The sequence below is a fragment of the Lytechinus variegatus genome, chromosome 15, assembly GCF_018143015.1.
Source record: "Lytechinus variegatus isolate NC3 chromosome 15, Lvar_3.0, whole genome shotgun sequence".
NCBI classification, from domain to species: domain Eukaryota; kingdom Metazoa; phylum Echinodermata; class Echinoidea; order Temnopleuroida; family Toxopneustidae; genus Lytechinus; species Lytechinus variegatus.
The window spans coordinates 9,648,833-9,663,322 of NC_054754.1; the positions used below are offsets into that span (position 1 = coordinate 9,648,833).

Here is a 14,490-nt window from a genome sequence, read left to right on the forward strand (position 1 = left end):
ATCATCGCTTGCCGATTTGGGGCCCGTTGCAGAAAAAGTTGCAATCAATCGCAACTCTAAAAATCAATCGCAAGTCAAAAATGCGCGCTGTTGATTGGTTGAAAATCAAGTTGCGCGTGATTTTTAGAGTTGCGTTTGATTGCAACTCTTTCTACAACGGGCCCTTGGAGTCTGTTTCGTACATAATTGATGTGACCACAGAGTGGTACCGCCTTGGTATGAATACAAGGAGCATTGTGTCCACTTAAATAATCATTCAAGCAAAGTGGGGCAGCAGGTCACGGGAGTGGTATGAGCCAAACAACCTATAGAATATGGAAATGATTGCGACTGAGCCGTCCTTCTTTACAACCTGGCGCCATATGTTAGTTACTTTTTTCGCCGTAGATGTGTAATATGAATTGGCGCCTCCAAAAAGCTCTTGCTTTCCCCCTTTCTCCCCTCTTATTTTTTCGATTCCCTCTTCCTTTCGATCCCCTCTTTCTCTAAAGCAATCGGTTTACTTATTTAGCTCGTAATCAAGAAACATTTGTAAGCTAGGACAAGTTTCTAAACAAATAATGATGTAGCCGTTGTAAAATCTTATTTCTCTCTCTCTTTATTTTTTTCCTCTTGTCTGTTTTTCTTTTCAACTGTTTTATTCCACTTCCACCCTCTCCCTCCTATCTCTCCCTCTCCCTGCCTCTATATCTTTGTATAACTCTTTCTTGGTCTTCTCACCAGGTGTTGGATACGGTATGGTGATTGCTTCAGCCTACGTCGGTATCTACTACAATGTCATCATCATGTACACCATCTACTACATGTTTGCTTCCTTCACAAGCGACCTCCCATGGGCTCACTGCGACAGGGATTGGAACACCGTGTATTGCAGCAGTCTTTATTCGGATTGTGTTAAAAATAGTACATATTCATCGACGGTAAGTAAAAGTTGGTGCAACGGCTGGGATTGACTTGCTCTTGGTCACGATGCAACAATATCAGAAGCTAAATATTCGATGAAAATCACTTTTTTTCTTGTGAATACTCCCATTATGGCAACTTTGCTAGTATGGAGACTAGCATTGAAACATTGCATTTTGATTGGCTGTTCAATATTTTGAACATTGAATTTTAATTGGCTGTACAATAACCATGGTAGCTACCATAAAGAGAAAGTTACCATAATCCGAAGTTCGTCATGATACGGAAACCTGAAATTCTGATTGGCATTCGTCCCCTTTTTTAAAACAATGATGAAGTAATGTTATTTCCAAGCAGTTTGAACATAAACAGTGGCATGAAACTCATTGATATATCTCTTAAGCTGAAATAGTAATCTAAATCTTCTGGCCAATGTAAATGGTTTAAAACTAATTTGTAAGGATTTGAATTTGAACTTTAGTCATACTTGACGATTACTAACGGCCCACAGCCATCGCTTCTTAGATTATTATACAGCATCCCCCAAAGATTGAGATTTACTTCTACCATTCAGTAAATACATGCAGTTGACTCTTGGACAAAACAAGATTTGATTTAAAATTCCCGAACCGCTCTCTTTGAAATCTTCAAAAATCACCCAGAAAAGACAATCAATATTATGACCCCATTGATTCCAATGGTAAAAGAAGACTGATTCGACAATCCTTTGATCTATTTATCTCTCCTTTGCGAATGCAGATCATCATCAACAATGGGTCTTGTGTTAACATCACCGACCTTACCTCTGTAGAGATGACCGAATACAACATCGCTGGATCTGCTCCTGATTTTGATATAACGGGATATTCTGATCCTCTGGCAGATGATCGAACCCGACCAAGTGAGGAGTACTGGGAGTAAGTCTATCACATCTCTCTAAAAAAATAGATTTCATTCCAATACCATTTTCAGTAACTCGTATACTACGCACCAGGCCCGCTACCAAAATAGTCCGCACTACAAGCGTTCAGTAACTGTAGCGGATCCTTGCAACTTTTTAAGCTACTTTTATGTTGGCGCTGGACTGGTATTGATAAAAGCAGCACCAAAATAGCTGTGGCATGGCGCGGGATAATTTAGCCCACGCCATTCATAAACTCAGAATTTTACGAATTTTACGAGCCTAGGCCTTGTTTGAACCAGCGAGTTACTGAAATCGGTATAAACAGACCAAAGTTTGCCCCATTTGTCATGTTTAACCCTATCAAGATTATTTTTAGCTCATCACACCACTAATGGGTAACAGACTATTTATGAAGTACTACCATGAGACGCCTTGCAAAACAAATCAGCTTGATAGACAGAATACTGGAAGTCTGATACTAGAGTCGAAAGAATGACATAAATATAATGGATAGTCCCATTAACGTCTCTGGATCTTTATCTATATAGCCTCAAAACGAGTCCCTCCTAATAAAGCTCCTAAACGATGGTATACATCAGTTCCTTAACGAAAAGTATGAAAATGAAAGCGAGGTTGCTGGACTAATTTCGTCTACCCATCATGCGTGATTTTATTAGTTCTGCTATACATATCATATCTTAATAGTTTATTTCCATATCTTTTCTATATGTGTCTTCTTACAGGCAGCGTGTGCTTCGTCAGTCTGAGACTATGAGTGATACTGGGACAGTCAGCTGGGAATTGGCTCTTTGCCTCCTCCTTGCCTGGATCATCGTCTTCCTCTGTCTCGTCAAGGGTGTCAAGTCATCTGGAAAGGTGAGCTCAAAGTCTGATAGTTTCCAGTGGCCTTTCACAAAGAGTAAAGTGTGACTTATAGAGTGTTGCAAGAAGATCGCAATCATTGCAAGTCAATTTTGGTGGGTCACGAAATCAACTGTAAGTCTTCAATTAATTGCAAATTTGCACTAAATTTCTTGTCTGCTTTTTAAATCAAGAAGTTTAAAACAATTTGCTACGATTGTAATTGATCTATCATTAATTTACAAGAAAAATGTGAAATTGTAAATATTTTCTCGCACAACCCCATTAGATTGAGACTTAAATTCCTAGTTGCACATGGTACAAAAGGCATAACCGCACTGGTCAAATCATACTTGGGAGAACGTCACGCACTCTACTTCATATTAATCAATAATATTGTTCGTTACATGTCCTGTACGTGTCAGCGTTGAAGATCGACTGTAAGTCACACTTAACGGTATATCTTTTTGAAACTTCCCCCACAATTCCTTGTTTTACACTTCATGTGTGACCTTGAACAATCCTGGATGTAACTGTGTTTCAAGAAATGTTAGAGAGAGTCTAGAGTTTCGTCAATACCTTTTCTTAAATACAACTGGAAGCAAATCTGCAAAACTTTCATCTTCAACCATAATCAGAACATCCTAGGAGAGCTTCCTGAAAGCACCTTTGTGCAATAGAACATAGATGAATGAATCCACAATCTGAAGATTCGTGGAGGGCAATATTGGAAGTGAGACTTCCTACTCCACGCTATAGAACTAAGATGATGTGATGAGGAGGATGATTTAACATACTTTATATTCTTGAATAATCGGATTTATTTCTTATTTATTCAGGTGGTATACTTCACTGCTACCTTCCCATATGTTGTTTTGGTTATCCTGTTGGTCCGTGGGGTCACTCTACCTGGGTACTATGAAGGTATTCTCTTCTTCATTGTTCCTGAGTGGTCTACTCTTAGCAACCCCCAGGTATGTTCTTTCTCTTAATTTTTGCTAATAACCAATGCAGAAACTAGAATTGGAACCTTTCCACTAATGACTGTACATTCGAAACGAATAGAGCACGATTCCTCGCAATAATTGCCATTCAAAATATGGTTGCCTCGCCAAATTTTGATGACAAAAAACTAAATCTGAATCGTCATAAAATCAATTAGTAAAGAGTGAGGTAGCATTCCTGCATGGCTTGGTTAAATCCCGGGGGGGGGGCACTCAGTATATAATGCATAGTGGGTATGTGCCGCGGAGGGGACCCCCATTTTTACACTCAAATTTCCGTTCCAAGGCATAGCATTTTCGTCTTATTGAGAAAACGAACAAAGAAAGCCGCTCCAAGGCATACCATTTTCTTATCGAGAAAAAAATTAGACAGAAATCCGCTCCAAAGCTTCGCATATTTTTCGTTACGCCGTTCCGGTCGCATTGATCTGCTGCGATTTTGGTGAAAAGCGGCCGACCATTGTCTCTGTGCGAGCGCACCCGGCGGAGGCCGCGCTAGCTGCATCATGCACGCTTCCCCGTTCCATAGGGGTGCATACGCAAGTACTCACTTGCTGGCGATCCGTTCCAAGGACCCCCGTTTTCACAAAATTGTAGTTCCGAAGCCCGTTCCGAGGACCCTCCTTTTTACAATAAGCCCGCTCCAGGGCCCCCGTTTTTTGTCTCGCCAGCGGCACACCCCTACCACTTTTTTGGTCGAGTGCCCCCCCCCCCGGGTTAAATCTTTTCTATTTCTCCAGACTCCAATAAGAAAGGATCATATATTCCTCATAATGGAGCAACGACGTTCTGGGTTAACACTGACACTGTAATTAGCTGCCAAAAAGAAAGTCTTGTAGTTAAGTAATAAGTTTTTTTTAATCAAAGTGGCAATTGTGACTTCATTATAACCACCACACGCAAGTTCTTTAGAGCATACTTCACTTCTCAAATGACAATTTGTCCTTTGAATAATCTCACTCTTTGTCTCTTTGTCTCTTTGCTAATATAAGGTCTGGCTGGATGCTGCTGTGCAGATCTTCTTCTCTCTCAGTGCTGCCTGGGGAGGTCTCATCACCCTCTCATCCTACAACAAGTTCCACAACAACTGCTACTTGTAAGTTCTGGGATTTGTGTTTCAGAAACAGGTTAATGTTAAAGCCACATTTCCAAACCGATCCAAGACTGATCCAAGCTATTATATTATTTCGAATGGCATATGGTTTTATTGGTGTGACCTTAGGCATGGGAATTGACAGGTGACTGAAAATGAAAATCCAGATAAAGTAAAGAAAAAACAATGGAATTTTCATTCTTTTCAAGCATTTCAGTGATATTTTGCAGGTTCAAAAATATCTAAGATTTAATATCAGTGGCGAATGAGCCATAAATATGTAGGGGGCAAGATATGACGTATCAAGCAAAATTTCAACATTTCTATTGCAAAAACTGCTATTCTGTGACAGAATTTGACATACTAGTAAGATAATAATATATTTCACCCTTCTCTCTTTCCTCTTTCATTTTCTCCTATTGGCGGTTAATTTTTTTAAAGACTGTATATTTATATTTTATTTTCATCATTATTATTATTATTTATTTTTAAAATTTTATTTATATATTTTTTTTTTTTTGGGGGGGGGCAAGCGCCTCCAACCCCCCCTTGGCTCCATCTGTACGCCAACGTTTCACATTGAATGATTTTTTTTTCATATTCTAGCGATGCTGTATTGGTAGCAACCCTGAACTGCTTGACCAGTATCTTCGCAGGTTTTGTGATCTTCTCCATTGTGGGATTTATGGCAAATGCTCAAGGAAAAGAAGTTGCTGACGTTATCGATTCAGGTATACCATAGAAGACTGTTTTACAAATTTACGATATATTTTGTATTAACGTGAAACAGATTTACCTAATGAAAATATGCAGCATTTATGACAATTTTGTATTTTCATGTCAACCTAATTAAACACCATCAGAGCGAAAATTTGATATTTCATTTTCATATCACTTTCGTCTAGGATATAAGTATAATACTGAGTTTTTAAACAATTCAAATTTAAAACATGCTGCAACTTACCAACAATATCGGTGGAATTTCATCGTTTACATATTTAACCATGTAGTGGACCACAACTTCGTAGTTATGTAATCTTTCCATTGTTTTTATTTCAAATAATTATCCCATATCCTCACAAAAAAAAGGGCGTTATGATACAGGTAGCACCAACATTTTACATGTGATAATTTATGTATGTACTGTAATCTTTAAAAAATAGGGTTTACAAACTTTTTAAAACTTGCATTTCTCCATTTCCATTACCAATCATGAAATCCCTTATAAAAGAAATCAGTGTTGTCAATCTTAACACCCTCTCGTTTGTAAATAAATAAATAATATGAACATTTGTAATGCGCCGGTATCCGTCATAGAAGAAGGAACACCTTTCCCTGATGTTTATACAAGGGCCCCTCTATAACCACACTATTGCTAGCGAAATGTGAAAAAACCTTGCCTTGACACAATGCAAGGGTTGCAAGGATACCCCCACTCTGTAATAAAAGTGACAATGTAGGCTTCCCTGTAACTCGTGGATAGGTATTTTCAATACACATCTTGGTAAGACTCATATAAGTTACTCCATTCCTACAGGGGTAGTACCACTCTTTTGTAGGAATGAAGCAATTTCAAGATATCCCTTGGTGCTAAACAAAGATACTCCCAACAAAAATTGTTGATACAGAACCCTCTTTTTAGTTTATAAGATTTTCAGTTTTTGTTACCCATCTTAGATACTCTTGTAAGTTACTCCATTATACAGGGATACTCTACAGCATACCAACGACTATGTCTATATTCCATGTCCCTTTAACCTTGGAAAGTGAATCGTCTGGTCAATTTTATGTGATTTCTGACTCATTAATCACTGACATTATATTAATGGTAGGAATAGAATTAAGGAACATAATTCCCTGTTAATTTCAAAGGCCCCACTTTACTGATGATCATTTTTTTTGCTAGTCAGATGTAGGCCTATAACCACTTTTTAGTTTTGAACGTTTTTCAATATGGCGTACATCAGAACGATGAAGGCATACACATTACAATTCTTTTGATGTCGTTGATGGGTTCGAGGCAAAATATTATTGTTCGACCATATTGTCATTCTGCACAGGATTTGGTCTTGCTTTCATCGCCTACCCTGAGGCGGTCTCCCTCCTGCCTGTCTCGCCTCTCTGGGCCATCCTCTTCTTCTTCATGTTGCTCACTCTCGGTCTCGACTCCCAGTTCACCATCATGGAGACTGTGGTAACCGCCATCGTCGACGAGTTCCCAGAAACCCTCCGCAAGAAGAAGACCATTGTCATGTTGATCGCCTGTTCAGTCATGTACCTGCTTGGCATCACTTGTGTCACTGAGGTATCTGAGTCTCAAATGCAAACATTTTGTTCATATTCTCTAATTAATTCATATACATAAAAAGACTAGTTGTGTAAGTCACTCAACAAAATGCCAACATTTTTTTGTCTAAATGTACACCATTCATTAAAAAAATAGATCTATGTATGTTATTGATGGGATCCTGCTTTGAAATTAAGATTTTTCGGGTTAATCTAATAATTATAACCTCCCTTAAATAAGAAATCTCTAACAACAATTTGGAAATGAACATCCTGTAGAGAGCCCTGCTATAGGTTCTGAATTTAGGTGAATAATTTTGACATTTATTTTGTTTTGTCATTAGGCTGGACCATACTGGATCAGTTTGATGGACTCATATGGAGCCGGTTTTGCCCTCATCCTGTTTGGTCTCTGCGAGACAATTGGTCTGTCCTGGTTCTACGGTGTCAAACGTTTCAGCAATGATATCCGTACTATGATTGGCAATGGCGTCGTCGACTGTTTCATATTTTACTGGTGGCCTCTTATGTGGAGCGCTGTCACCCCAGGACTTCTTCTGGTAAGTGCCTAAGTTCTAATTTTCAGATCAAACAAGGGGACATTCTAAGCACCCGAGTAATTATGGACTGGATGAGTATCTAACTAAGCAACTTTTGCGAATGCAAAGCGCTGAAAAGAATTGATATACGCTAATCAAATAATTTGAGCGTGTATGGTGTGTAATTGTGTATCTCGTGCTGAGTCAAAATAATGATACTTGAACATAATCAGAATAATCTATGCATATTGACTTGAAAATGGGATAGTTCATTCACTTTTCTTATATTTCTTATTCCTTTGCTACTCTCATTCCTTTTCATTATCTTTGTTTGAAAGCTGTGCGGTTTAGCGGAACCCAGGGACCCCCCTTCCCCCAAATATGGGCCTGCTTCATGACATCACATAGTTGACAGCAGTAAAAAAAAAAAACCTGTGAGGGTGGTATATGATTATTCAGTCAGAGCTTCCAAAATCATATTATAATCAATTATTTATCAATGGGGTCATTAACATATTTTTATGAAATTATCCTTGGTGTGGGTTGTCAACCGAACAGTCCGACAACATTTCACTATAGCCCCTGCCATTGGCACACTGATCATGCCAGGGTTCAAATCCCACTGCGGCACTCGCGTCTTCTATCTACATTAGCAACTCTCCACCCAGGTGTAGTACATGTACATGGGTACCTGGTAGGAACAAATTCCTTGAATGCTGGAGCACCAGGGGTCCGTTGCAGAAACAGTTGTTTTATCGCAAGCCAAAAAATCAATGGCAAGTCCCAAATGTGCGCTGTTGATTGGTTGAAAATAAAGTTGCGCATGATTTTTAGAGTTGCGATTGATTGCAACTCTTTCTGCAACGGGGCCCCTGATCAGGGTAGTCGTGCTAATGGCCGAGGTATGAACCTTGAGTATGAAGTGCTCAGAATCATTGTATTATGCACTTTATAAATGTTTCAAAATGTTATTCTTGAATTCTATTCAACCTATCATTTTCCCTCCAGTTTGTGTTGATCTTCAACTGGATGAACTGGTCTGAGCCCGAGTACAATGGACCCTACCCAACCTGGGGTCGTATTATTGGCTGGCTGATGATCACATCCTCCATCATCTGGATCCCATTCGTCATGATCTTCGAGTTCCTCCGTGCTGAAGGAAACCTTGCTGACGTAAGTCCTGGGATTCATTGCTTAAAGGTCAAGTCCATTCCAGGAAAATGCTGACTTGAATAAATAGAGAAAAATCAAACTAGCATAGTGCTGAAAATTTCATCAAAATCGGATGTAAAATAAGAAAGTTATGACATTTTAAAGTTTCCCTTCTTTTTCACAAAACAGTGATATGCAGAAGTAGGTGACTCAGTCGACGATGTCCCTCTCTCACTTTCTTTTTTTATTGTTTAAAAATATACAATATTTCATTTTTTTTATAGACTTGACAATAAGGACCAACTTGACTGGACCACATAGTATTAAACAATGCTAATACCACATGTTCAGGGAGGAATTAATTGTTGTATCACTTGACAATGAGGAGAAAATTAGAATATTTCATATTTCACATAATAAAATACAAAAGAAATAGTGAGTGGATGGTGTCATAGTCTCCTCATTTGCATACCAGCCAGGCTATGCATATAACTGCTTTGTGAAATTAAGCAAAAACTTTAAAATGTCAGAACTTTCTTACTTTACATCCGATTTTGATGACATTTTCAGTGTTGTACTTGCTGGATTTTTCTCTTTTTATGTCAACTTTGTTAGGGTGGACTTGTCCTTTAAAATCTGAATTTATGCCCAGCCAACCAAAAACAAACAATAGGTCACCAGGGACGATTCTCTGTAAATAGCCAAAGTAGTAACGAGGTCTCAAATAAAGCAAAAAATAAATGAAATTAGCTCATTTGAAGAGTAATTCTTTTTTATTCATAGACACCTTAATTTTTCATTGGCTATTCAATCATGTTGCAATGATAGTTTATTTTGTCAACTGATATGGCATGTTGGCCTGGAGATCATATCATGAAAACTACTCAGAAAATAGCCTAAAAAAATAAATGACACTAAGCTCTAGACTTTAGAGTAAGAATTTAACATATTGTATCTTTGAAACATATCATATCTATGTGTTGTGGGTAAAAAAAACCCCACAAGATTATCGTTTCAGTGAGCAATTTATCCTGGATCTTGCAAACCTTAGCACACCAGTTACTTTAGCAAATATTGCTTGTAGTAGTGGTAATTGCAGATTGAACATTTTACTTCACAGCAAGAGGCTGAATCGTAAATCTTTTGCAAGACGAGTAAGGAATATGATACTGAGTTCAAGCAAATTTTTCCTATATGTATTAGCCTTAAATATCACATTCACTCGCACAACCTGTTGACTAAATCATCTAATCTTTATTCTACAGCGTTGGAGATCCATGTCCAACCCACGTGAGACCTGGGGTCCCGCCCTCAAGAAACACCGTATCGAGGCAGCTGAAGTGCACCAGAGCCACGGCACCAGCATGGGAGGTTCTACTAAGTATGGCACTGTGACAGAGCCATCAGTGGCCTACGCAGCTGCTGCTAACAACGCTTATGAACACCCACTTTAAACGGTCCCAACACTTGCAACCTCCAAGCTATAAAGCTCTCAGTATCAGTACCCTCATTTACCAGTAAACTTTCATGCATATAGATACTATAAAACTCAGTTTGTTCTGGCTCATTGCACATAAATGTTCATAGTCATGTTTTATTTTAATTCATGATTTAATACCTCAAATATGAGAGGATTTGCTGAAAGCTTTATAATTTCATTATTGAGATCTACTAGTATACTGAGGATGTTTGTGCATAAAGGTGTCTTGTTGGAAAAAAAGTACCAAAGTACTTAGCAATTGGGATTATTGGAGCTATATATTGAGGGGCTTACTTTGATAATACCCTCATCTTGAACAGACTAAAATAAGTATGTGTATCCCATATCATTTTCCATTTGAAGTAATATTCTCAACATATGCTATGTCATTTTTTGTATCTCTCTCTTTTTTAAATCACTGTAAATTTAATCACATTTGAATGTTTTAAAACGCACAATTACAATAGCTATGTAAATAAAAAAATTCTCTACAATTTTACAACAGTGAATCACCATTTTGAAACAAACTGATTATTTTTAAAAAGCTGACCCCAACAATGCATATTACCCCCTTTTACGTGAATTGTTCAAATGATTTTTGTCTCAGATTTTATGTAGTTTTCTACTTTGGGTTCATTCTTTTCAACTCTGTGATATTTCTTTTGTAGTTAATGTGCCAATGATGTATGAAATGTAGAACCAGTTTTTTTTTCAAATTTATTATTTTTTGGTCTGTGTTGTATGAAATTGCTAGATTAGTTCACCAAGTAAAATTGAAGGTGCTCTACACATCAGGTGTGGATATAAGGTCATTCATAACAATAGTGGCGGGATTTATTTGTGGGGTGTATGATAAGGGGAGGATTATTGTTTCATACAGTACATCATCACCTCTTACAAGATCGCAAGTTTTCATCCCCGGACTGCAGAAGCGGTATAATATATAAATTACGTTTACACAGTTATATTTGATAAGTCTCTGCACTTCTCTCCTGTATATATTATAAATATCATAGCCTCATTGTCACATCATGTTTGCTATATTACTCAAAAAGGTGTATATTGATTCGAGGGCAATTTCCACCATTACAACACATTTAGCAGATAACATTACTTCTGTTTTTCTCCTATTTTATACATTTTATTACAACCTTGTTGCAATTGGTGTTTATTGATCATTGGGTGGTTTCAAGTTTGGTGTTATATATATTCTGGTGTTAGTGTTAAATGAATACCATCCACAAAACCCAGTCTGATGATGTAAGACTAGTGTTAGAATTGACACCACTCTGTCTGTATATGATTCTAGTTGTACACGTACTTACTGAGTGGTTTGCTGTAATTTTAGTAACACCTGTGAAAAATCATAAGGAATATCAATTATCAGTTGATAAGAAAAGAGCTGCAAATATATTTAAAGATATGTCCTGAAATTGTCTTTCAAACAAAATCTATGGAGATTTATCAGATTTTTTTACATCAGATTGTATCAGGTCAAGTTTCAAAATATATATTCATGAATGAATCTAACAGAATACAATACATGAGAATTTTAGATATGCAGGAATTATATTGTTTGTATATATTGAAGTGTGAATTTTATCTTTTATATGGAAAGTTAGAGAAATACCATGGTCATAAACAAGATTGAATCACAAGGGTGATATGTCTATCTAAAGAATTTTTACTAAAGCATATTTTGTCTAAATACGTCATGACAAATATCAGTACTGGGGAAATGTGTGTGAATAGTGCAAGAGAAAGTAATAGTTTGAATAGGTCACGTCAGAATTGTCATAACCACTTTAAAATTTTACATTTATATCTTACAAATCTTTCATCTCATATGAAAAATTACTAGAATTAATTTACTTGTAATTAACGATTTTTAAAGAGTTGCCTTTCTTAAGATCAGACGGGGTAGTAGTGACTTTAACTTGGAATTTTAACTTTAAGAAATTTTAATATTGTAATGTCAATTTTTACTATTCCACAATAAATGAGGTTGATTGGGTATGAAATGTGTACTTTGTGTTATCTGTGTGTCTTTGATCCCTAATGGACATGTTCATCCCTAACATGACTGTTGCAAATTGGTAACACATGCCACATCAAATACAGCTGAAATTTCTCTGAAAAGAGTTGCACTTATATCTATAAAGAATAGGATATGGCACAATGTAAAATCATGTTACTGATGTGTATTAGAATGTTTGTGGCATCGTTATTATAAATTTACAATGCCACAAACATTCAGATACATATCAGTAATACTGATATGAAAGGAAATCATAGAAGCAATATATCTATAAGTAAAGGAAATAAATGGAGGAATTTGGGAGGGTAAGGTAGAGACAGTATGATGAAAAAGGATGCAAAATGCTCAAATAAATAGAACGCATGGGTGCATACAGGTAGCCGAGCTGAAACCATGGTTATAATAGGAGGGGCCGCTGGGAGACACTTTATGGACTGAAGTGGCTACCCTGGGTAAATATACTGTTATCATTAACAAAATACAGGGCTAAATATTTAGGACACAAAAGTGCAAAATTTGCAGCTTTTCAATTGTTGATACCCACCATCTTGTAATCCCTCTTCTCTCCCCTTTTTCACCCCTCTCCTCTTCATTCTCAGTATATTTTTCTCTTCCCCATGACTTTCTCTTTTCTCCTCTCCCCATCATATTCTCTTTATTCCCATTCAGAGGCTTTTCTCCTCCCCCCCATCTTACTAACAATGGCAATAACATCCAATGCTCTCCAATTTCTTATCTTAACTCGATCAGCCTGTTGATACAATGTCCTTACTACCACAATATTGCATTTTATACATAATGAACATTCAATGCTTTAATCACTTGATTTAGCTCTTCCATTCTATCATTCTGTCTCTCTCTGACGTTTCTCTCATCCCTTCTCTCTCTGGAATGAGTTTAACCAATATTTTCTCCCCTATTTCTGTTCTTTTAGATGGACCTTGAAACACAATGCAATATAGAAACAAACCTGACAAAGTCTGTAACAAAAAAAAACAATTTTTATGCTTTATTACACATTACACATTATAATTTCCCTTGACACAAAACTGACAATGCCATGGATCAAGCCCAAAACCTGATATAAACAGATCACAATGTAATTGGAGTCAAGATATTAGGCCCGTTTTGAAAGTCCATTTTTGATGCACGTGTACACGGCGTCTTTTTCGGTCGTTTACACGTGTACACGTAAACACTGTGAGAGCGAGTTATGTTTTCATGTCGACAAGGACCCGCATCAACATGTCATAAAAAGGGGTTTATAAAGCCTAAGTCACGGTTTTAAAGCTTACCTGAGAAGTTTGAAGTATCAATCCACAAAAAATTGGTGCAAATTAAAAGTTTACTCAGCTTAGCAGCGCATTCAATTTATAAAGAATGCAAAAGAAAATCAGTGCAAGGCCCTAGCTATCGCCGACGCTCGTTGGATGCGCATTTTGTATACTGTAACGTACATGCATGCACACATCGCTGCAGAATTAAGTATAACTGAAGTTATCGATTGATTTTCATTATTTTGTTGCCAATTTGAGGAGCTTTTGCTTGTAGGCTTGTAGCACATGTGTACGAGCGTATTACACGTAAGTTGTAGCAATTATCGCTGTCGCAATTGGTGATTCTCAAATTGGCTCTGAGCGTGATTGAGCAATTAAAAATGTAAGCTTTAGACCGGAGCAGACCCATTCCGTGGTACAAAAACTTGAGTCTCCAGAATGAACGTGGATTAAATCGGCGATTTTGGAAGTGAACTCACTCTAGATTAATTGAAATATGTTGACATATTAGTAATAAAAACATGTGCAGTGTCTGAGAACTAAGATTTAATGTGAGGCTGTGAGCTTGTTCACTGTCTTTGTAGTCCCACGCAAGCTTTATGCAGATGCTACCGTGTACACGGTGATGGAATTTAGGACACGTGCACTGACTTGACCGTGCGTGTACACGTGTACCCGAAACGGGCCTATAAGATATCCAGTTGAGTTTTGAATTCAAACATAAAGGGACGTTTTAGCCAGAGCACACAAAAGTATATACAGCAAGCTGTTTTACATAATTCCATCATTTACATGTACTTGTTATCAACAAAGGCAATTTTTTTTTTTATTGATTACAAGAATTTAATTTCTTGATATCAGTTTGACCAAATGGCTAAATATGAATGGGTACCTGGTAGGATAAATTCCTTAAATGCACAGAACCCTGGAAGGCAGCTTAAGCTAAAGCTAAT

At 37.3% G+C, this 14,490-nt stretch overlaps 1 protein-coding gene across 1 annotated transcript in view; it reads left to right on the forward strand.

Moving 5' to 3' along the window:
- LOC121428864 (sodium- and chloride-dependent neutral and basic amino acid transporter B(0+)-like) overlaps nucleotides 1-12,238 on the forward strand; it is a 30,184-nt gene extending 17,946 nt beyond the window's left edge. Inside the window, exons 4-13 of the mRNA XM_041625732.1 lie at nucleotides 724-920; nucleotides 1,663-1,820; nucleotides 2,551-2,683; nucleotides 3,508-3,642; nucleotides 4,665-4,768; nucleotides 5,372-5,496; nucleotides 6,826-7,070; nucleotides 7,396-7,611; nucleotides 8,599-8,763; nucleotides 10,008-12,238. Coding sequence (XP_041481666.1) covers nucleotides 724-920; nucleotides 1,663-1,820; nucleotides 2,551-2,683; nucleotides 3,508-3,642; nucleotides 4,665-4,768; nucleotides 5,372-5,496; nucleotides 6,826-7,070; nucleotides 7,396-7,611; nucleotides 8,599-8,763; nucleotides 10,008-10,196 — 1,667 coding nt within the window. The 3' untranslated portion in view covers nucleotides 10,197-12,238. The remainder of the gene's footprint in view (nucleotides 1-723; nucleotides 921-1,662; nucleotides 1,821-2,550; nucleotides 2,684-3,507; nucleotides 3,643-4,664; nucleotides 4,769-5,371; nucleotides 5,497-6,825; nucleotides 7,071-7,395; nucleotides 7,612-8,598; nucleotides 8,764-10,007) is intronic.
- Nucleotides 12,239-14,490: the final 2,252 nt, after the last annotated feature.